General features: G+C 40.7%; 1 protein-coding gene across 3 annotated transcripts in view; it reads left to right on the top strand.

The window, feature by feature from the left end:
• Nucleotides 1-24,500, top strand: part of MMS22L (MMS22 like, DNA repair protein) — a 206,780-nt gene that overhangs the window by 81,792 nt on the left and 100,488 nt on the right. For all 3 annotated transcript variants that reach the window (XM_019520182.1, XM_019520183.1, XM_019520184.1), the window contains exons 12-14: nucleotides 9,219-9,338; nucleotides 9,772-9,998; nucleotides 12,269-12,778. In XM_019520182.1, the coding sequence (XP_019375727.1) occupies nucleotides 9,219-9,338; nucleotides 9,772-9,998; nucleotides 12,269-12,778 (857 nt within the window). The remainder of the gene's footprint in view (nucleotides 1-9,218; nucleotides 9,339-9,771; nucleotides 9,999-12,268; nucleotides 12,779-24,500) is intronic.

Below are 24,500 nucleotides of genomic sequence, written 5' to 3' on the forward strand. Positions count from 1 at the left end.
GTGGTGTGGCATGGTGCTGGTCCAGATAGAGAGGGCGTCCCAAGGAGTTAGTCTTCACTACCCCTTTTTATGGGGCAGGCTACCTCCTGATCTCCAATGGGGAGGGCCTGTCCAGGCAAGGTCAGTCTTGTCCCAGAGGGTTCCAGGCATTCTTACTGAGCATGTGCAGCCTGGCACAATGGTGGGTTGCCTCATCTTTTGTTTCTTGAATGATGAGGGTGGTTCCAAGGGCTGGGTTGTTGGTCCAGGTATTGATTTTGATGGTTTGGATAGAGGGAGCTATTTTTAGACCTATTGCTATTGTCTCTTAAGCACCCTCATTCATCCCCATTCATTCAGGAACCAAGTTACATAGGAGGGTAGGGGTGAGTCATGGGTTACACAACCGGGCCTGGGGACAGGATGGAGACTTGACAAACAAAATGGAAACTTGACATGACTTATGTTGCTAACTTTCATATGTAGGCCTAAATCGTATAGTATCAGTAAAACAGTAAAATAGAATAGTAAAAATCAATATAAACATAATAATTATACAATATAAAGAAGGGGAAAAAAAACAAAACAAATACAAGCTGCTACCAAAATAAAATGCTGAAGCTTATCCTATGTCTTAGCTGACTTATACTTATCTATAGGGAATAGAGAGGGAGAGACAGAGTCAGAAATTGTTGGGGAAGGGGAGGGAATGCATTTAAAAGAAAAACTGGGGGTTTTGCTACAGTCTGAATTGCCGAATCTCTGAATTGATTCAGAGGGTTCCGATTCACGATAGATTAAAGGGTCTCCTGATTCGATTCGGAGATTTGGCCACTGAATCGGGCCGAATCTCTGACGAATCAAATTGGGTACCAAAGCTTCACACAGCCCTAGTGATTACACCAGTGCTACTTTCTAGCTGTATCACAGATACTTCACATCTTATTGCTCATAGGCTTCCATCTGGCATAAGCATCCAGTATTGCGTAGATGGGAATCTCTGTAATGTAGACTAACAAGTTAAATAAGCTTTTGTGAACAAGAGCTTACTTCATCAAATGCTGTGAAAGGACTGGGGGAGGCTAGGCAAACACCTTGCTGGGGTCGTTTAACCCCAGTACTTTTTCCTGCCGTGGCAGGGGGTCGGACTTGATGATCTGCTCAGGTCCCTTCTGACCCTACTAACTATGAAACTATGACTTGTACAGAGCAGGCACAGAACACGACTACCTTGACATTCCATCTTTGACTTCAGAGTAGCTGTTCTTAAACAACAAAACTTTAAAACACAATTTGAGCACAGAATTGTAGAAATCATCCACAAGCTGGATTCTGTTAAGTATGGACCCTGAATTCTTGTTCAATCAGATGGATTAGATTTACTAACCTTAAGTAGTTGATTAAAAAATACCAAAGATATTACAAACACAGACAGACAGACAGACAGATGTATATATCACAAATATGTTATATTATTATTCCATTCAGGCATCACAGGCTTGAGCCCCCCTTGGCACTGGAGGGGCAAGAAGGTGAAACCAGAGACAAAGAGAGCTTGGAGTCCCCAAATGCTGCTGCAGCCAGAGCAGTGTGGGGGGACTGGTGGCACGGTGATTGGGCGGGAGCCCATCGCCTGCACCTTAACGCCTTGCAGGTTGCATGCAGCCCATGAACTGCATGTTGGACAGCCTCGATGTAACATATTATAAAGTGTGTTGGGGGGGAGGGGAGTATGAGGTTGAGAAATTTAGCATAAGGCCACATAAACAAAGTTACTGCAAGGTAAGCTCTGGTGTGAACATACAGTTCCTGCCTCTGGCAAACTTTTACACAGTGGTAAATATGAGGTTGCTTACCATACTTGCACTGAAACATTAACTATCATACATTTAAAAGCAAGATGTGTATGTAATCGCGCAGTTACCACAGAGTACCTAGGCACTTATGCTCATGGTACAGCCTACTCCACAGTCGCATGTTTTTTTGTAGTCCTACCATTAGAGAAAATAAAAACATGTCTTCTTGAAATAGTTACGGGCTACCAAGATAGTTTATCCTCGATTCTTGTTTTTACGTATAATTATGTTCACATACACTTTTTATTTCTATCAATTTAATATAGTAATTTTATGGATAATATTGTTTAATATAGAAAAGAAGATTCTTAGACTAAGTCTGATTTGAAAATTAGAGAATATGCAATGATGATAGCTTTTAATATCTGCTTATAATAGCTTTCATTGTCAAAATGAATGTACATATTTGACCTTAGTATCAACACTTCTACCACATTGGAGCAGATGTTTAAGCAAGGTTTTCAAAAGAGAGAGATTAGTATCTCATAGTGCCTGAGATGCATATTTGCCCATAGGATGATAGTTCCAAAGTGACTGCTGCTTTAGCTAAGCAAATTCAACGATTTAACAACATTGTACTCCACTTCAATCTTAGGTCTTCATTATCCTAACACCCAGTGTTACTGTTAGACCATACTTCAAATGATCTGTATTGGATGTACTGAAGATTTTATCATGAATGCAATACAGAATAGTCCTTCAGACTTTAAACAACAGTGTGTATTGTGGATACTCCATTTAGGTTTGCTTTTCTTGCTCAAAATGGATTCCTGCACTGCTGGAAACAGTCAGAACTCATACGGAAGTCAGTTTTAATTCATCTCAGTAGGGAGAACACCAGATATAATCAAAACGATAGCACTATCTAAACATATTATTTATCTTTTATGACCACCTACTGCAGTAACAAAATTGGTTTTCAAGAACTCCAGCAATTATTTCTGTATTACTTTTAGAATAACATTAAACACAAAATATAGGAAGAGTTCAATGAAAATGAAATGGTACAGAAGCAATATACACCTTATCTTCCAAAACGATAGAAAGCCAGTGAACCTCAATGTGCTCTTTTAAGGTTAAAAAAAAAAAAAAAAAAAATCCTTCTTTGGATTGTCTCTAGTTTAATAATATTAAATCTGTATGCACAAGTAAACGTGTTTTACAATCATACTTAAGTCTATATACTCTACAAATGTTAGGAATTCAGTTACAATACTATTTCATTTTATAGCATGGAAATGGATTTAACCGGATTCCATACAGGTTAATTAAACCTAGTTAGACTTAGACTGCAACTGTAAAAAAAACTGAACACAAGCTGTAAGAAAGTTTATATTACAGCCCCTGAAAAGGCAGGGTTTTAATACAGATAGAAGGACCTTGGATGCAAGTAGCTATTATATTTTTCATTAGAAATACTGTATTTACTTAAATAGAAGACAAGGTTTCCCACCCAAATCAGCATGGGAGAAAAAAGCTTCTACTCTTACGTTGGTATACAAGGAAACTTCATTAGATATGCTGTCTATTATTAAACTGCTGCCAAAAGCAGCATGTGCTCAGTAATGTAAACCAACTATGAAGTTGATTAAATGCAGCCATCATTGAGCATGATGAGAAAACAGGTAGCCCATCTTGGGCAGCCCTACTAATGGGATCTACCACAAGGATAGGTTAGTGAAGCCCATCTGAATAAAATATATTGGAAGTATGCATTGTGCTCTGTCTCTCTCAGCACCAACTCTTGCAAGTCATGGTGAACCACTAAATTGCATACATTTTTACTTCCTCTCCAGTCTCCATGAGCTGTGCCTTTCTTTCCTGCTTCCAACTCCTGTTTCCAATTCCTATTTTTTCACTAGCCTTAAATGTCAGGCAAATGTCAACAAATGTAGCCCCAAACAGTTCATCCCTCTGTTACCCCCTCTCTCAGCTGTATATGATTAGTGTGGCCTTGTCCTCCATGAGGTAGAGCCAGACCAGGTTGCTCTGCGCTTCATCTGCATTTACATTTTTGGAGGATCCCAGAACACGTCACAGAACACCAGTTTCCAGTCATGAGTGAAGTTCTAATTAGCCCATGGATCCTTTGGTGGGGGTGAGGGAGAGGTATCTTGAGTTCACATCTGCACTAATATGTGGGATTATCATGGCTTGAAACACTGTCGAATCTGCTGGAGCATATCATGCATAGTTTGTACGTGTGTGTGTGTGTGTATATATGTATATGTGTGTATATGTGTATGTGTATATATAGATATATACATGTGTATATATATAAAATAAAAAAGCAGGTACAAAAATCCTGCTTAAAAGTGTATTTGTAGAATACCTGTGCTAAAATTTGCAAAATGCATCAATTTTGGATGAAGTAAATGTGTGGGTACCTGTAGTAATTTTATGGAAATCACTACAGGTATGTTTATTTCAAAGTCAGTGTTTCCAGCCCCTCACTTCCATATGCTCAAGGAAAACAGGGACTGACATTAAGGAGTGGGTAGAAGAAACTGGGGAGGAGGACAGAAGGCATGGGGGCTACCTGACCCCCCAGATTTATTTTTCATGCTGTAGGAGTGGGAGGGGGAGGAATTGAAGGCAAACTTTCAATAATTAGATTCCATACCTGGGAAATTAAAACACATATCCAAATTTTATATGTATCAGGGGTTTGTCTTGTAAATAGAAGATGATCCTAATTAAGTAAATGCAGTATTCTATTGTTTAAAAATGAATGAACATACCTTGTTAAAACTAAAGCTCTGTGTTGTTTTGATACTGGGTCTGACCATTTGGAAAAAATAAAATTTTTTACAAAATCTACCACTTTAATAATAAGCAGTGGGGAATAAATTTTGTCACTTAAAACTAGAAAAATAATGTAAGGGAGTCTGACAGTTGAAATATCCTCTCCAGTCAGCTATTTTAAATCAACCGACCAAACCTGCATTGTTTTCTTTAGGTGATACGTTCACATTTTTCATTTTTTTTTTTTTACCTGTCTGCATACCTTCACCTCTCCAGGCTTGGACCTGTCTAAGCCCGAATACTGATATATCAGCACAAGGTTGCTTTACAGACCTTAAAATAGCTAATCCCCACTTTCTGCCACTACTTCAATCATAGTGGCACTGCTAGACATGATGATTCTCTTTCTTCTTGTTACTGATGGTCCTTTAATTTAGTGTTACAAATACCCCCCATAGGCAGGGTCCAGTCTGCAGAGCCATATAATCTAGCCCCTGATGCTGGTCTCACATGGGGCCAGTCCAAGGACCCTTCTCCCCGCCCCCGGTCATGCTGTTTTCACTCCAGCCAATCCAGGACAGAGCTGCACACACAGCCCACTCCAGCTGTGATATCTGTAAAATTAGCTAGTTAATGTTGCCTAAGACATGTAGAAAATGTAGGGATAAAAGCCATGTTTTCAATGTAAAATAAGAGTTTTATTAAGTTGTTTATATACATAAAAGAACATAGTTGACTATAAAACTCTCCCACTGCTTTCTTTATATCACCAGTTTCCCAAGACTATAAGCTCTTGAGGGTAAGGACAGGTCATCTTATTTGTTATTATGGTGCCAGTGAGGTTGACAGGGGTGCCAATGCTTTATGGTATTAAATATTGAGCCATGAGATTCTTAAATTTCCACATATTTACTGCATGAACAGTTTGTCATCATTGTTTTCTTTTCTGCACAGAGGTAGATAACTTGTTCAAATTATCTGGACTATTTTGTGTAGCTATTATTGTAGGTGCAATAGGTAATATTTAGAAAGGAGGATCCTTTCTCTTGTCCAGCGGGAGTTAACAATTAAGGGCGTGTGTAGACATAACGGGGGCCCAAAATTGAAGCGGTTTTAAAAACACCGTTCCAATTTAGGGTCGATTAAGCCCCTGTGTTGTGCGCACACCCTGCTGACTTACCTGCCTCTCTGGTGGTGGGGAGGGGAGGGCAAGCTGCTGCTGGGTGGAGTGTTCCCTGGGCTGAGGAGGGGGCGGGGGCTGGTGCTTCCCTCTGCAGCAGCGGCGAGCCCCCTCCCCATAAGGTGCCACCCGCCCACAGGCACCCGGCTCAGGCAGTCCCAAGGCGGAACTGCAGTTGCTGAGGGAAGCACCAGGTCCTCGCGCAGCTCATGCATACAGGCAGGCTCCGAGGGGGTGGAAATCAGTCTTGCTGCTTTTCTTGAGCAGAGCCTACTTTCTTGGACTGCTGTCAGTGTGCCTGCAGGGCTTCCTGCAGCGTCCCTGAGCTTCACAGAACCTGGTGCTTCGCTCCGCGGCTGTAGGCACAGCAAACAACTCCTCCCCAAGTCGTTTAAGGCACATTATGCTACTAAATTTCCTACAGCGGCTGGAATTCATGCATAATACGCTGCCAAGGCATGCAAACACTGACACCATTGAAGTGGTGCAAAAGCATTTAGCCCACTTTAATGTGTCATGGGCACACGCCCCTCATTTCATCTACACATGGCCTAAGTGCAATAACTTAGGACAAGGCCTTACACTTAGCAGCAACTAGTCAGAGTAACTAACTGCAGTCACAAAAAAGGTACTATCCTCCCCTCATTTCCTGGCTTTTTTTGTTTCTGCATTTAATTCCACTCCCTTGAGTGACATGCACATGTCCATCTTTCTCATACTACCTCATCTTTGTGATAGTTGCTCAGCAGACAGTCTTTTAAAGATATAAGAGGATAATTCAAAGATAAAAATAATGTGGTTATGGGAAGTTTGGATAGGTGTTAGTGAAGTCAGACACGTCACAGTTTCTGGTGGTGAAAAAGAACTTCCTAAATATGAAAGTAGGACAGGGTAACTCATTCAAAGAGGAATGAGCTTTCATTGGCTACAGTCATTTACATACAAAACATAGGGAAATAGAAATGGAAGGGAAGGAGGGGGCACTGCTGAGAGAAGCAAAGGTAGATTGAAGAAATCAAAAAGGAATAAACAAAGTATTTAACTCAGTCATGTAGGGCGTCTAGCCTGAACACATCATTAATGACCTCCAACCTGTCCTGGAAAAGGGCTGACTATATCATGGCAGCCTTGGGAGGGGACAACAGGACAAAAAACCATCCACAGGCTAGATTGTTAAATGCGGTCTATTAGGGACGGTGGAATCTTACCTCCTTTACCTGGACTAGCTTTTATAGCCCCTATGTCCCCAAATGGGTTAACTGCTTTATTGATCCCTTTCGATCATGTCAACCCTTCACCTCTTCCAGTAATTCTTCTTTCTTTCCTCATCCTTTGTACGCTTTGTGTGACTGTGTGCAAGCATAAAACACGAATCTGGGAATTTACTCCTTTCTAACCCTCTCCACCCCCAGCATTTGTATCTGTGAGCAGGATAGGGAGGGGAAAGACACTCTTCCCACTTGCAGATAGGTGTGTAGGAGAATTCCTCTGAAGGAGATTTCTGTGTCTGTGCCTGTGAGTGTAGAGGGGGGAAATCCCACAGGGGTTCCTCACCCTCTGCTTGCAGATATGTGCACAGGAGAAGCCCTGCAGAGGGATGCTCCTCTGTATGTTACTGCTAAGTGGAAAACCCTCACTTGCAGACACGTGTCCTGAACCCAACTTTCTCCGCTTACCCAGGGACATGGCGGGACATATCTAGGTAAGTGGGGGAAATGAAAAGAGTGCTTTCAAGACTTGAGGGACCCGATCCTGCCTGGGAATTTCCAAGTTATGCAGAAATGGGCCCCGCAAGCCCACAGGGTCCGTGTCCTGGATGGTTGGAAAGCATGGGCAGGTTTGCGCTCCCCAAACACTTGTCATAAATAGACATGGGCCTCAATAAAGTTACTCAATTTAATACTACCTTCTGTTGCAGCTGCATATTTGAGCATTTGTGGTACGACAGAAGGTATGGACATGTATTTATTTCCACTTTGTGCAGCCATAAACATTTTTATGGTGGCACAAAGGTGACGTCTATTTCCATCCCTTGTTTGGACATGAGGGGGTGCTTCCAGATGAGTGCTCATCTGTGTTTCTATTGGGATAAACAGGAGTGGTACATAGTAGCAGGGCCTCTGCTACTTGTGCCTGGAGAACACTCATACACATGTACGCTGATGCACGGCAAGTTGCTCCAGGTTGGGTAAGGAAGCCTGGGGCCAGTACCTGAATTGGCCCCAGCAGCCTTACCTTGGGTCCTGGTGCTCCAACAGAGGTGATCTGGTGTATGGAGCCTGGCTGGCAGCCAGAGTTTGGCTCTGGCAGGCCAGGCTCCAGTTTAAGACAACAGAAGCTGCTGCCATATGTGCCATCCTGCTTTGTTCTTGTGCGGGTTTTTTGATACTGGGATCTCCTGCATGTGTGCTGCATGCAGTACGTGAGCGCTCATCTGGATGCGCCCTAGGAGTATGTAGTAAAATCCTTTTCCAATGCCACCCTCACATACAGAAAAGTTTTGTTGTAAGCCCTCAAAGATTAGAATTGTAGACTGTACATTTCAATGTGTTCAAATAGTTTTGAAACTTAATGTTAATTTGTAATGAACCAAATCTTCCTCTGTCACTTATATAAGGTAGAAAGAGAACATTTGAAATCAGTGAACAAGGAATATTCCTCTCTTGGCCGAGGAACTGGAGAGGAGTCAAAATCCTATATATTTTGCTCAGGACTTTTCATAATTTTTTTTTTTTTTGCTGCTGGTTTCAAGCTATCTGGCATGTCTTCAGCTGTCTTCAAGACCATCTGAATGCCATTGACAGATGTGTTGTCTTCTCAGGCAGAAGTTTCTTCTCTGGACAGTTTTCTAGAACTGCAGAAAGGGCAATTTGTCTTATTAAGACTAATGAAAATACTGCAGATTGCTGCTTTATGTCATTGGCGTGGAGAAATAAATGTGTCCTTTGAGTTCCCAGGCTGCTCTGCACCAGGAATGGCCTGGCCACATGCTGTGGCAAGCCATGTTATACATGAGTAGGTAATGAATATGCTGATGAACTGTGTTCTTGATCACTTGTTCCTTTTAGTCCCTGCCCCATTTGCCATCCAATGATGTTTGTGTACCATACTAAGCGTATTGCACCAAAAAATTAGTTTTGTTGCGAGTTGCTGTAATCTTGGTCTGTCTAATACTATGTGTGTGCAGTGAAGGATATGCACCATAACTTATTATTGTAATTTTAACAGCTAACTGCTGGATTGCAAAGTATTATTGGATGACATTGCCCATATTTGTTAGATTTTATTTTCTAGCTCACTGCTCCTATTAGTGGATGCTTTTACTCAAAACTATATACCTAGAAATAATGTTTACACAAGGAAATTATTCTCAGCAGGCTGGAAGTCTTGAAGTTATTTGTAATCCATGTGGTGCTATTTTTTTTTAAATAACCAACCTTTTCTGTTTGTTTTTTGAGGTTGGTGTGTTAGAGGAACAGTTACGAATGCATCTTCAGTGCTTCTTGAATCTGTGCAGTTTCTGGAACTTGAACTTATCTACTGTTACCATACTCTGGGAGTATTACAGCAAGAATCTGGTTAGTTGATGACTTTGAAAAAATTAAAGTTACAAGCATGCAGTCACTTATTTCAGGAAGCATGTTGTGCTTTCATCTGTCCAAACTATTTGTGAAATTTTGCTCTATTTTTGTAAAGCAAAATGCTAATCAGTGCTAGCTCAAAAGGGAACTAGACTACTTTGTAATTGGCAACCACATACTAAAAATATTTATTATTTTTGAAAGTGTGAGTTGTATCATGTGATATCATAATGGAAGAGATGGGCAAATGTTGACTTCCACAACCATTTATGCTCAGGCCAGAGAATATAAAGAAGCCTCTTGGTGATACATTGTGGGTAGCCACAAGATGCCTTCTGTTGTTCATGCTAAAGGTGGTAGCTTATGTGTAGAGAATTCACATGGTATTTTTTCTCCCTCACATTCTTTCTTGGTTTAATTTTTCTTTCAGAACAGTTCCTTCACCATTCCTTGGCTTGGTCTAAAAGGTTTAGCAAATGTTAATAAAACCCCTTTGTCAATGCTTGAGTTGGTGAAAAGTTGCTGTGGTGACCAGCAGTGCCCTGACCTATACAAGTCCAGCAATAGTTACCTCATTTTTCTCTGCATTTTGGCAAAAATATTGAAAAAAGCAATGGAGACCAGTGAAATGCACTTCTGGAAGCAAATGAAGGGAAGGTATAGTAATGTATTAACTTCTCACATGTCTCATAATTCTGATTATCTCAGATTTTCCACATCTGAAGCTTAATTCTTTGTGAGGTTTTGGGCTCTTGTTTCTTCATAAATGTTGAAATATATCAAAAAGGGTAAAGCAATAATTTATTTCACAAATAAGCATGAAAATAGCTATAAAACTATTTTATAGAGAAGAGCCCTAATGCTTTTTATAGTTATCTGATGTACCTATGCATTTTATAATACAATAATAAGAATACTTTTTCATACTTTCACTGAACATTAAAAATGCTATCTTTCTAATTACTTCAATTCAGCTACAAAAATCTAACCTTTAAGAAACTGGTTTTTTTCACTGGAGACTAAAATCTGCAGGTACCAAACTCTTAGAACAATTTAACTGCCCCCCCCCCCGGTAGTATTTATCTCATTTATTAAGATTTCATTAGCATGTAATATGTTTCATATAAGAGAAGAAAATTGGTTTGATGGTTATAATCTGAGGATGCACATATCACATTACAGTGGCCTCATACAGGCATTGTGTTTCTCGTGACAGAATCACTATTGTTCAGTGTTTCTAGTGTTTTAAGATTCAGTGAAGTTTGGATTTAAAAAATTTGTTTTATACATTCTTACATGTTGAAGTAAGCTGATATTGGATTGCTGAATCTATGTACTATTCCATTTTAATCAGTTTGTTTTTAATGAAAACATTATACCTGCATCTTTGTCATTTTATAGTTTGTTTTATTTATTTATTATTCCTTAAATTAAGAGGGGGAATATTAATACATAGTGTGTGGCAGTTCCCTCACCCAGAATTCATCATTTTTACCTTGAATAAATCAATTATACAAGTAACAAAATTTAACAGCCTACAGCTACAATTTTGGGATGAACTCTGTTTTCGGCAGCTTACCAAGCATTAATTGATGCATGGAAAACGTAAATGCCTGTCAGTAGTAATTTACTACTAAACAACCTTAATTGGATTTGCTATAATTTTTGGTGGCTAGCTTTGATAGCCTCAGCATTATTTCTAACTATTTTTTCCAGGTGATAGGTTAGGAAATCACTGCTTTGAGCTCTTTTAACTACTCTCTCTCTATATATATATGCAGTCTGAAATAGAAGATGAAGAGTACAGCATGCTCTTAATTGCCCCAAAACTAAAAAACTGGGACAAAGCATTCTCTAGCTACTTTTCCCTCGTATCTTAAGAAAAATAGTGTAAGTATTGTGAGATGCATGTATATTTGAAGTTATAAACAAGTGCTACCCCAAAGAACGCCTATGCCATAGGCGTAGCATTCTTAACATGAGTTACAAGATGCATAAATAGAGGTGATGAAAAGTAAAAATTGACCAAAGAAGTTCTCCTTTTTTGTCACTACTACATATTACTGGAACATCAGTTACATGGCTGTACCCCTTAAACTCCTATTTACACTTCTCTGTCAGACAAATGGGAGTTCTGACTGCCTTGGGGCTCTGCTGGTGCTTTCTCAGAAGGCTTTCCCAGTTTGTGTAGTTTGCAGATTTGGAGGTAGAGAATTTCAAAGGAAGAGGAGCCTCTGTCAAGAATATTCTGTCATCATCCTCTCTTCCCCCTTTTTTAAATCAAGGGTGACAGAACACAAGGGGCTCTGACACCAGTGGCAGTACAGCACAACACAAAGGTACTCTCTCAAGTGCAGAGATCCCAAACTGTTTTTTTTTGTGGGGGTCAAGGCAAATATGTTTAAGCTTCACTAGAAAACCATATGTAATACAGAACTCTAAGCACTAGTAACACATACTGCTGTTGATATGAGCTGCTTATCAAGAAGGTTACTGCCTTTGCATCAGATTAAGGTTGCTAGTGCTGTGTAAAAAAAAACCTGAAGGAAATCAGCAAAGACAAAGTATGGTTTCAGTAGTGTTAGTTTAAATCTCTCTCTTTCTTAGTTTTGTTTGTTTGGTTCGATTTTGTTGGAGGTTAGATGGTTGCAGAAATATAGTTAGATTTCATCTTTGGGTTGAGAATCCCTGGATTGGAAGAAAGATATGAAAATATTGGTTTCAATAGCCAGCAAGTTTTAAAAGAAGAATGAGCAAACTTGATTTAAAAATGGAAAAGCATTGCTTATAGTAAGAGCATGGTATGAAAGCAAAGGCATAAAATATGGCTTATTGCTGCACTTCAAGGAAACAAACAGAACTGCTTTTAAGAAACCTTTCTTTGTTGTTTTTTTTTATTTCATACATATATATGAACCTACATGCAGAATTTATTCCAAGTTCCATCAGAAAAGAATGCAAGAGCTGACAGAAGTGGGGCTGCAGAACTTTTTTAACCTTTCCCTTGTGCTGGCGACTATAGCAGGCACAGAAGATATTGTAGGTAGGGTGCTATCTCTCCTGAGTGTCCTTCGCCCATCCTCCATCAGCACTTCCCAGAAGGCTCTCATCTGGAGAGGCTATTTTGCCTTCCTTTTGTTATACATTGAGAAGAACTTGGATATTCATGTCCTTGCTGAGAAACTCTCAAATGCTTTCCGTGAAACAGCCAGGGAGTTCTTGGTAAATAAGAATGACTATACTCAGAAACGAAATCTCTGGATACTACTTTCCACTTATATTGATGGAGTCCAGGAAGTGTTTGAGACCAGCAGCTGCATACACCCTTCCCAGGAAAAGTTGCTGAATGATGGATTTAGTATGATGCTGCCAGCCTGTCGAGGAGCTGAACTCAATACTGTCCTGAACTTCCTTCAGGTTGTTCTGGCAAGGCTTGGGTAAGTTACAAATCATGAACAGAGGCTGCTGTCAAGTTTTGTATTTGTATTCGTGTTTAAAATATTAATTTTTCACTGAAATGGGACAAAAGGGAAGTGGTATTTCTGAAAAACTGTGAATTCCAAATTAAATGCTGAATTTCAGCTGCCAAACAGGCCACTGTTTTTATAATATCTTTCTCTATGTAGTAGATAATTGAAAGTATAAGGAGCCTGTTATGAAGCTCTTTGTTATGAATTAGTAGCCAGATCATTCCTTTGCCACCATCTTTGAAAGCATTGCGAGTAAAACCCACCTCCTCTGTGTATGGTACCCTTTTAAGATTATGATTTGAACTAAGCTACTGAGGTTGCATATATCTGCTCCAACTTTCCAGTCATGTGTTTTTTCACACTAGGCACTTGAATATAACAATGTGGTATACCAGTAAGGTCTCAGTTAAGTTAAGCACAAGACTGAAGTAGGAAGAGAAGAAAATGAGGAAATCACATTTTTATCGTTAATAATCAATTTACCTTGATATATTGGTGCAGTTTCCATCATTCAGACTTCCCTTCCTGCAATAAACCTCTTTCTGTCCACTAATTTACTTTGAAAGTAGTTGGCTATTTAAAGCCAAAACTACTTTCGGAGGGCTGAAAAGTATCTTTCCATGTGGGCCATCATGAGGTAGTTATTGATCTGCAGTTACTTGGAATTTGCGAGGTCTATATTTGTAAGGGACGGCACTAAGAACTGCACAGTATGAATAGTGAGAAAAAACTGACCTGTATGGAAGACTTCTGTTTAGCTGGGTACTTTGTTATTATTTAGATAGATATTATCACTGCAGCAGTCAATAGTGTGTAAATTCAAAGTTCAGTAGTTTTCAGGCAGCTTAGAAAGTGTATGATTTATTACATTGGAATAAATGAGAGATGTCAAAAGTATTTTCCATTTTAACCGGTAGGGAAAATGTCATCATTTTTGTGTGCTATTTTATAAGCATCATGAGGTTGGGAGAATTTTAGGTGTTGTAAAAAGTTGGCTATTGGACAACTTGATTGAGTTGGAGATTTCCAGGGATTGTGGGTCTCATACATAGTGCAGCTGTTAAAAAGGGGAGGGATTTTTTTTTTTTAAATCCTATGTTGTTAGTTTGGTCCTGGGAATAAAATCCATACCTCCTATTACCTACATTAATGATTTTTTGAACATAAGTAAAGTGGGATAAACCCCCATCCATATACAAGAGGAAAATAACACTAAAGGATGAAAAAATGTTCTACCAACATAGATTAGGAGCGTGAGTTGTGTTTACCCAACCTGATTTCCTTCTGTGACAAGGTGATGGGATCTGCAGATGTGAGGAGAGCAGGCAATGTGATATACTTTGACATAACTAAGGCTTTTGACATTGTGTCCGATGACATTCTTATTAATAGGCTAAGGAAATACAGTCTAGACAGAAGTGATATAACTAATTAGATCCTCATGCTCAAAGAGTAAACATCATTAGGGAACTAGGTTTTGTTTCTCTTTGAAAAACTGAAAAAAAATTGGATTTTCCCTTTTAACCAAGAAAATTGTGGATTTTTCATTTTAAATGGAGAAATACGTGGATTTTCCACTTCTGCAAAGAGCTTTCTGCAGGCTGGCAGAGTTCCAGCCTGCAAGAGGCTGAGGCGAGTGGAAGGGCAGGGGGTGTTTTGCCAGTGCACTGCAAAGCTGGCAGCAGGGGAGGGATCCCTGAGTTTGCAGCAGGCAGCCCACTTCTGCTACCTCCCCTCCAATAGATGTACCACCCAGGAGGGAGGGGAAGCCAGGCTCCATGTTCCACTCTGTCCCAGCAGCTGCCACCTCCCATGAGTTGCAGCCAGGGCTCGGGTGGGGAGCCAGGGGGCTCTAGATCTGGCTCCCTGGCCCCATAGCCCTAGCCCTGCCAGGGCTGATGGGGACGGGGGGCTGTGGGTAGGGAGTGAAGGGCACCAGCAGGGCCCCAGGGGGCTGTGGGTAGGGAATGAGGAGTACCAGCAGGGCTGGGGAGGCTGTAGGTAGGGAGTGAGGGGCCTAGACCCTCCTGGTGAGCTAATGGGGCAGGGGAAGCTCTGATTTTTCTAATGATAAAAACCCAAAATCAAATACCAAAATTTATAGGTACTTAGAATTTAATTTTATTATAGTGATTGAGGCACTGGTAGAGCTTCCAAATTGCTTTAAAATTGTAAATACATCAGTAAAACATTGGGGAATGGGGGTGCCAGATAACAAAATATGCTGGTTAATTGAGAGACCTGAACAGGTGTCTTTGCCTGTTTGGGCTTCCATTTCTCCTGCTGTGTCCAGGACATTGCCAACCCCCCAGCTTCATCGCCAACCCTCCCGTGGGCCCTGCACAAGCCTGCTATGCCCTGGGCCATGGGGGCTTGGCAGCACAGGCTGCTTTGCCCCAGGCTGTGGGGGCTTGGAGGAACTGGAAGTGCCGTGGTGGGCATGTCCAGTTTCACTTTACCATACAAGACAGCATGCCGCTTTATAGAACATGTTGGCTTGTAAGGTGCTGATTAATGGAGCTTTTAACGTATATAGATAATTGAACACAATGTTCTACTGATGTTACACTACATATATAGTGACGTTTCATTTTATTTGTGGATTTGGGGCTTTTTAATGAGAGAATTTGCTGCTGCTTTTTTTTTTTTTATTGAAGAATTTGCAATTTTTAAACAAGGAAAACCAGGATCCCTGGATACTAATGGCTGTTCTGAGTCTGTCCTGGGTCTGGTACTGTTCAATATCTTCATTAACAATGTGGAGGGTGGTATTGACTGCACACTTAGGAAATTTGCAAATGGCACTAAAGTAGCTAGAGTTTCATATACTTTGGAACTTGTCATTAGAATTCAGAAGAACTGTTTCTGGAGAAATGTTCTGAAATTAATTGAATGAAATTCAATAAGGACAAGTGCAAAGTCTTGTATTTGGGCTGAAAAAAAATCGAATGCACAAATGCAGATTGGGGATCAACTGGTTAGATTGCAGTACTGCAAAAAAGGATCGGGGTTATAGTAAAACATAAGCTCAGTCTGCATCAATTGTGTGTTTGTTGTTGCAAGAAGGGTCAGTAGTTACTATATTGTATTAAGATGCATGTTGCTTTAAAGTTAGAGGAAATGACTTTAATGTATTCAGCACTGGTGAGGCCTCACTGGAATAGTGGGTCCAATTATATGTGCCAAATTTAAAGATGAGAACAAAGCAGAAAGAGTCCAGTGGAGAAGAACAATAATCATTTTAAGCCTAGGAAAAATGACTATTACAGGGCACCATCCCCAGGGCAGTTGAGAACCCTTGGAGGCACTCTAGAGTCCCCTTTATTTCAGTTCACTTCTGAGAACAGTCTCCCCTTCATTCATCTGCCATGTCTTGATGCCCCTTTTGATTCTCAAAGAGTTGGCTACCCCAGGGCTTCCCAGATCTGGTCTTTGCTCCAAAGAACTTCCTATGTTGGAGAGCTCCTGCCTTAAGTGCTAATTGCAGGTCTTCATACCACCCCTACACTGTGCCCCATGCCACACAGGTATTACTCTCGTCACTGTTGGGGCTTCGACCTCCACAGCCTGTGCTCCTTTACTTTAGCTAAGCCATCTAGCCTAGGGCCACTGCATTGGGCCTGGTTTTGAGGCTCTAGCTCAGAGGTTCCCAACCATTGGGCCGCGGCCTGGTACCAGGCCATGAAGCGTTGGCTGTTGGGCTGCCGGCAGTCATGTGTGGGGTTAAAGCTGGGCAAGCCTGGGAGGGAGGCAGCTGGCTACGTGCGCCCCATCCTGATCCCGCTGCCATGGCTTCGCCCAGCCGTGCCAGCACAGCAGGTACCAGGGCCCATGGTGGGCTGGGCAGGACCCTTCAGCCCCACCCACGGCTGAGAGCGGGGGGATGCACATGGGGAAATGTCAGGGGTGGAGGGCAGGGATGTGGCTCCGCTGCTTGCTCCTAAAGAAGGCAGTGGGGCCCCTTCTGCCTGGGCAGCCCCAACTGGGTCTCCTGGGCAAACGCCTGCGCAGCCTGATCCCTTGCAAGGTCCCTTGGTGCCTGCAGCTGTGGTACCCCAACCCAATCAGATTCTCGCAACTGCCCTCCCCCCACATAAAAAATAAACGTAAATACATAAAATTAAATTTAAATATGCAGATTAAATTCAAATATGTTTTCTGGTCTACAGTAAAAAAAGGTTGGGAACCCCTGTTCTCTAGCCCACATTTACACCAGGCCCCTGGCCTCTGTCTGCTGGACCCCAGGCCTCTTGGTGGCTGCTGCCTGCCCCTCTCTCTCACCCACCCTGGGCTAGTAACAGCCTGCCCCTGGCATGGCTCAAAGCTATCACATGCCTCTCGGGCACTAATGGGACCTCCATAAACCTCCCCTTATAGTCCCAACCCAAACTGCTGGTTTTAAATTACAACATAAGCACTAATCCCCTGGGCTATAACAGAGAAAAATAATAGAGGCAGCATGCCTGCTTATCTCACGTCTCTTCCTCTTTGGGTTGCTGTCTTGTGTCCCGGCCTGCAAAGCTGTTTTCTAGTTTCCTGGGGCATTCAGGTGCCCCACGGTCTGCCACAGCCTGGGCTCTCTCCTAGTCGTGTGAATGCCGCCAGTCAGCTGACCGGCCTGCAGGGCTACCCTTTAACCTCTGCTCTGCTGGCAGGCTGTGCTCTGAAGACTCTAGCCTTAAAGGGGCTGCCCCACTTTTTAGTAACAGGGCTAGGGTTCCCTGTTACAATGACTTACAAGGAAAGGTTGGAAGAATTGGGATCATTTGGCACAGGGAAGTGAAGGCTGAGTAGGGGATTTGGTAACATTCTTCGAATACCTGAAGGGTGGTTATAACAATGATGAAGGTAGACTCTTCTCTGTTTCCTCAGGTAATAGGTCATGAAACAATGGTTTCAAATTGCAGTCAGAGAAATTTAGGTTGAATATTAGGAAAACTTTCTGACTATAAGGGTGGCTAAGCATTGGAACAGGTTACCTACCTAGGTTGTGAAGTTTCCATCTTTGGAAGTTTATAAGAGCAGGTTGGAAAAACTATTGTCTAGAATGGTGTTTAGACAGGAATGATCCTCCCTTGAGTAGGCAGTTGGACTAGATGACCTCAAGGTCCCTTCCTGCCCTATTTTTCAAGGATTCTATGATTCTAAAAATAAAGGTTAATTATGTAGCCCTCCCCCTCCCCCCTGAAAATATGGGCCAATGTATGTATTTGAATCTTTGTGCCAAGCAAAGGTTAAGGTACCATTGGCTTAAGTAGATCGATGATACTCATTCTTGGCTGCCTCTGACTTGGAAAAGGATTAAATGACTGCAGTAACAGTCTCTCCTGTTTTAAAATCCAGGTGGGAATACAATTCCAGACCTTGCATAAATGTAATTTTTCTGTACACCGTACTGTGTAATGGTTTTATAACTGTAAGACAGAGAATTTACAGGTAGTAAGAAAGTGAGATCACTGATTAAAGAGAGAAGCGGCTCCCTCTAGGCTGTTAGGAAATAATAACTTCATATGCCACTTTCTGCTAACCCAAGATGATGGCTCACAGGAGCATTCTTTATTGCTGATTAAGTAGCCTTATGAAAATACTGACTTGGTTATGTTAACTAAATGCCTCAGTATTTAAAGCTTAGAATGTCAAATAGTTTTAGAAATTCCCTTTAACACATCTCATTGCATTTCTAGAATCACATTTCTGATTTCCCACTTGTTTTTATTTGAGGTTATTGTAAAAATGGCAATCTTTCATTTCTGTAGCCAGAAGCTGTTCTTTAATTATAGTCATCCATGTTGTTATGGGTAAAGGTCCATCAGCATTTCAGTTGTAAACCTTTATTTCCAAGAGTTTCTAACATAGCTATGAAAATTTGCCATGAGCTAAAATTTGGGTTAAGATCTTCTAACTGTGCTCATATTCTTTGTTTTCCCTTTTTCTTTTTCTTAAATGGGCATTTGAAACAGACATCCCTTTTTTTATACTAGTATAACATTTTTAAATTATACCCTTGCAGGCTTTTCCAATAGTGTGTCCATTTGAAAGGTAACAGGAACCCTTGCAGATCCTGTCCATTCTTATAGGTAGTATTCAACTAGTTATTCAACAGAATTGAATTGATTAGTTTTTGGTGTCAAAATATTTTTAAAGAGTTTTATATGTGGGGAAGAAGAATGGGTATGTTTAGTTATTTTGATCACCATAGAGCAAAAATGAATTAATGTCTTGTGTAAAATATTTGCCAGTGCATCTCACAGCAAAGAATATGGTGTTCACTGTGGAATGGAGTATGAGCCTGTCATTTAGACAGGTTAAAAAGGTGGAGTATGTTAAAATTAAAAATGTACAGAAAATCTTCTTGCATTTATTTGGAGTACCCATTTTTATAACCCTGCAAACTGTTCAGATTCTCAAACATTCCTTTCCTGAAGACGGGTAAGTCAAATGCAATATGGATATTACTGTGTGAGCCTTTATTTGCTCAGAGGCAAGGCTGTTTTTTTGTGACAGCTTCTCTTGGACCAACTGTGTACTTGGGGGAGCTGTTGGACAAGCTTTCAGGCATGAGGTTCCCCTCATCACTTTGCTTAAACATCCATGATGATGCACATCACTCTGGAACACCTAAGGCTGCTTGCAGACGTGGAAGACCACCCAAAAAAACCATCACTTTACCAGAAGAGGAAGTGTGTTAGTTTGACCCAGCTCCCTAGTGTCTGCATAGATCACGTGCTTCAGCAGGGCTTTTTGGTGCTTTTATCTAAAGCTGATTCAATTAACTATTGGACAAAAGCACCAAAAAGCCCTGCTGAAGCACGTGATATATACAAATGCCAGGCGACCCAGGTCACTAACGCAGTGCCTCTTTTGGGCATGCGCTGTGCTCGGTGTGGGAATGCACTGAACTGAAAGTAGAGTGCTGTGTTAATTTTTTTTTCACATCTGTAAGAAGCGTAATTGCCTTGCATTTCAAACTAATCACAATAATGAAAAGAGAGTCTATCAAAAAGGTTTTGACAGATCCCTACTTCCTGCTATTAAAATTAGGTATAGGGCGGCAAAGGCCTGAAGAGTGTCTAATGAGTTCTAGTGATCACTAAAAGGAACACATTCCAGTGGTTGAAGCTCTCCACTGAGCAGGCCCAGCCATCTCCTTTGCAGCATTTTAACTGCAGTCAGAATGGCCCAGGAGATCCTACTTCATATCAAATAGAGATGAAAGTAACCTCAAGAGGCCTTCTAAATCCATCTCCCTGCCTCAGGGGAGAAACACAAGTACTATAAAATGACATAAGGAAAAATAATATTTCTTAGTAACTTCCATAGTATTTAGGGTTATACACAGGTAACAATTAACCATAGCTAACACACTGTGTACATATCTACTGTGGACTCCACAGATAATGAAAATCGGGGCTTGAACAAGAGTTAACAGTGTCCATTTAATCATTGTTGATGTAACTAAAGATGGATTTGTTTTACTGTCCTCCATTCAGAGGCTATGATTTGTTATTTGTAGAGGAAGAATTTAAAAACGTATTAAAATATATTTTATATGAAGAAATCCCTTTGTTGCAATCATACAGAGCCTTAGATTATGGTGAGCTTTATATTTTCATTATTTTGTTGTTTTGCTTTGTGCTTCACATTACAGCTGAGATGTGATTATGGCATATTGTAATACAATTGCTGAGCTCTGGTAATCTTTGCTTACTGAGAGATTTACTACCGATTTCCAAGCAAGGCAGGAGAGCTACCACAAACATAATACTTAGTCAACACAATTATTTATAAAGAATATGTGATTTAAAAGTGTGTCTACTACAGCTTCTCCTGCTTGGCTAAGACCATAGGAAATAAGAAAATTAAGTGAAAACTGTGGTTTTACATAATTATGTGAGATGCATGTGCATGTTACTGTAATTTACTGTGCATATACAGACAGTGGCCATTTACCCACAACTTTTTGGAATCATTTCAGGATTCTCTTCTTGAAAGTAATTCACACACCATGTAACTTGTATAAATTTCACAAGATCTTGCATGAGTTCCATCAAGATCTCATAATTGGATACATTCCAAGTTGGAATTTAGGTAAAGGTATAGTTAAAGTTTTACACTTGCATATTTTTGGACTGGCGCTCAGGCTACATTCCCACTGGCCAGAATTCTGACAACACTAGTTTCCAACTTACTGCAATGCGCTTTTCAGGCAGCCTTAAATCCATCTCGGGTGAGGGGCTTGCCCAAAAGACTTTCTGCCACTGGAACCCTGAGTCTAGCTTTGCACCCAAAGGTGGTGGCATCAATTTGGGATGAATCAAGGACTTTGTGTTTGATTGGAAATAAGATAAATGAGGATTTTCATAGAAACTCAATAATGCAAGAGAAGATTAGAAAATCTGGCTTCCATTTTAACTTGCACTATTTCCTGTACTACTGTCAACATCTTCCTCTGTCCTGTCCTTTCTCATTGCCCTTTTCTCCTTTCTTATTGCCTGTGTTCTCCTCTTTGACCCCATCTTCCCCCCTACCCTTTCTCCTTTGTTGTGCAGCCCTGGTAGAACTAATACTTCATAACTTGCCCAGCATACCTAGAAAGCTGCATTGTACTGAGAATAGATGCCCATAGCTGCCTCCCAAAACAGTGCTGAGTCCCTTGCAATGAAGGGAAGTATGCATGGGTTGGAAAAGCTGTTGTGCGAGTCTGTAGCCCTCTACACATGTATTTCTTATACAGCTGCCTTTGTTAGGAGGAGAAGGTTTTTCAAGAAGTCTCCCTCTGCTTTCCCTATACATGAGGGAAATTTGAGGGGAAATTTGAAGGAAATTTTTCCCTATTTGAGTGGGATTGACTGGGATTTTGTGGCCTTCTATACTAGGGGTTCTGTACCCACACTGAATTCCTTGTCTGGTTCCTCTGCACTAGTAAGGAAACTCTGAGCTGAAAGAGAGAGTTAGCGGAAAGGATAACAAAAAAAAGAAGCGGGGGTGGGGAAACACACTAGAAACACAAATAAAAATGATCGACGTAAAATGCTTCACGTTATTTTGGGATCTCAGTAGCTTTTTTGGAAGTTTAAGCCAAATCTTAAGGATTAGATAAAAGACAAATATAGGTGTAGAAAAAGCTGTGAATATAATAATTGTGTATATGGTTCTGCTCATGCAAAGAAAAAAACAGCTTGTGTTGGTTATTAACAGTTCCCTTTTAAAATGTGCGCTCCCTAGAACTTGCATGAGCTGTGTTTATTTTTTAGTTTAAAGAACCATGATAATGTTGTTATGGAACAGGAAAAGGGAGACACAGCAGCAGTAGAGAATACTTTTCAATGGAGAATGAATACAAAATAAATATTTTTCTTAAACTAAATTAAACAACTGCAAGTGGCCTGTCGGCTGTATGTAGATCAGTGGTTCACAGTTCCACCCAAAACTCTTGCAAATTTAGATTACGTTGACTAGTCTTTTTGCTGAAGTTACTGGTGGGCATTGTAATTCACAAGGCTGTACAGTTTTAAATGCTACTAATCAACATAAATGGTGTGTGGAATTTCTGTTTCCATAGTATAACCATGTCACAAGGCTTCAGTTGAAGGCATGTTGGTTTTAACTTGTTTGCCTCTGCATGAGTGCCAAGCAGGTAAAAGTCTCTAATTAAAAAGTTATCTCTAATAGTTGTATCACAGGCAAAACAACATATAGTTATTCAGTTACAGTTCATCTGGCCCTTGGGGTGAAGTGATAAATTCATGATGGGAATGGATAATCCAGCATATTTTTGCTATGGAAATATACTCGTTTGTGGGGGTTTTGTGTCTGTATATTACACTTTGCCATCAAAATGCCCTGTAGGAAGCAGCCTGAGCCCATCAGGAGCTTCTCTCCTCCCCTCCCTCTCGTCATGTAAGTCAGTAGATAAACTCATAAAGAGAATAAAAAAGTGTTTTTTCCCTTCTCAGGGGGTTTACAATCTTAGTTTATGTAAAAAATACATTTTTCTAATGCTGAACTTTAGAAAATTGTAGTCAGGAATGGCCCTCAGCAATTTCAGAAGTATGACCATCAACCTTCTCCCTAAATTGAATTCAGAACTTTCCCCTGTGATGCCTAATGAGCAGAAAGGAAGGATCGTTTTAAAATGAAGATACTGTATTAGAACTGAGGAGGCCTGTGTTCAGCTCCCAGCTCTACTGAGCATCCTGAATGACCTTGCGCAAGTTGCTTAGGCTAAGTACAGATAGTCAAAAAGCCCAAGGCTGAATCGATTCAGTCTTTTCAGGTTAGTCTAAGCTGCAGAAATTAATCTGAGAAACAACTAGACACACATTTACTTTTGATTCAGGAAATACAGCCACATGCTTGCAGTGGCTCAGGCCAAAAGTTGGGGGGTGCTAGTCCACGGTTGCAGCCAGCAGTAAGTTTTACTAAGATTACCAGCAGGGCAGCTCCATACTTGGAGCAAGGTGGGTTTAACCCCCTCCCTGGTCCCAGACCCCAGCCAGGGTTTATGTTGTGGGGAAGGAGAAACAGTCCCTTCCTCCCGCCCCCCAATCCTTCTCTGCTGGAGCAGACAGCCCAGCCCAGCCCAGGGCTGCAAAGCATGGTGGGATGCTGGGGGAAATGTAATTTAACTTGAACCAGGAAGGAGTCTGGGCCAGAAGTTTCATAAACTGGTGTGACCCACATCAGTTAAGTCTGATACTACATTCAGCCAGGTTTATCTTAAACCAGTTTCAGCCATTTTGAAACTGGCTTATGTGCACTGAGCTTCTGTTCTGTCACAGGTTTAAATCAGTTTCTGATCACTTAAACCAGTTTGTATGTAACTTCTGTCCCTAGCCATCATGGAATTTTGTGACTCATCTTGTGTCAAAAATATAAATAAGAATTTATAGCTCTTCAGGTCTCTGGGTCAAGGACTGGCGCTTATGATGAGTTGGTATTGTGTGCCTATTTTAGTCGGGTCAAATTATTGGTTGTATTACCAAAGTACATATTAGTAATAGTATATGGACCTCAGTATATATTGTTTATGAACAAGGGCTGAAGTGTATGAAAGGAAAAATCTAACTGTGGTCTTATTCTTTTATTACCTTAGCTTATGGTTAAAAAATATCCAGGGTTTCTGCAGTTAACTTATTATTTAACAAAGTTAACTGACATTTAAATGAACATAAAAAAAGAAAAAAAAGATCAGTAACTAAATACCTCTGAGGACTGGAACTGGACATATTGTTTTGTTTTGTGTTTGTTTGTTTTAAGTACAGGTGGATGCTAGAAAGGTGTTTGTATGTAAATTCTTCTAGAAATTTGGTAGCAGTTTGCGGTGCAAACACTGGTGCAAGGGACAAAAGTAACAAATAAACTTTTTAAAGTGATCAGAATCTGGTTTATACCTATAACAGGACAGAAGTTCAGTGCACATAAACCAGTTTCAAAATGGCCAAAACTAGTTTGAGCTGAACCTGGTTGAATGTAGTACCCCCCACCCCCGGGCTTAGTTGGCTAACATTGTATGGCTTGTAACCTAGTCGCGTTCCCCTCCTCTCCCCCATCCCTCTATTGTTAGTCCCTTACTCAGGCGCTTTGTATTTCCGTATCAGCTTTGTCATCTTTTTTTCTGGATTCCCAATCCAAAACATCTACTAATAAAAGTCAATCAGACTTAACTGATTGAGGTCAAACTAGTTTA

Source organism: Gavialis gangeticus, unplaced genomic scaffold, assembly GCF_001723915.1.
Source record: "Gavialis gangeticus isolate Ggan-Ray unplaced genomic scaffold, GavGan_comp1, whole genome shotgun sequence".
Taxonomy (NCBI): domain Eukaryota; kingdom Metazoa; phylum Chordata; order Crocodylia; family Gavialidae; genus Gavialis; species Gavialis gangeticus.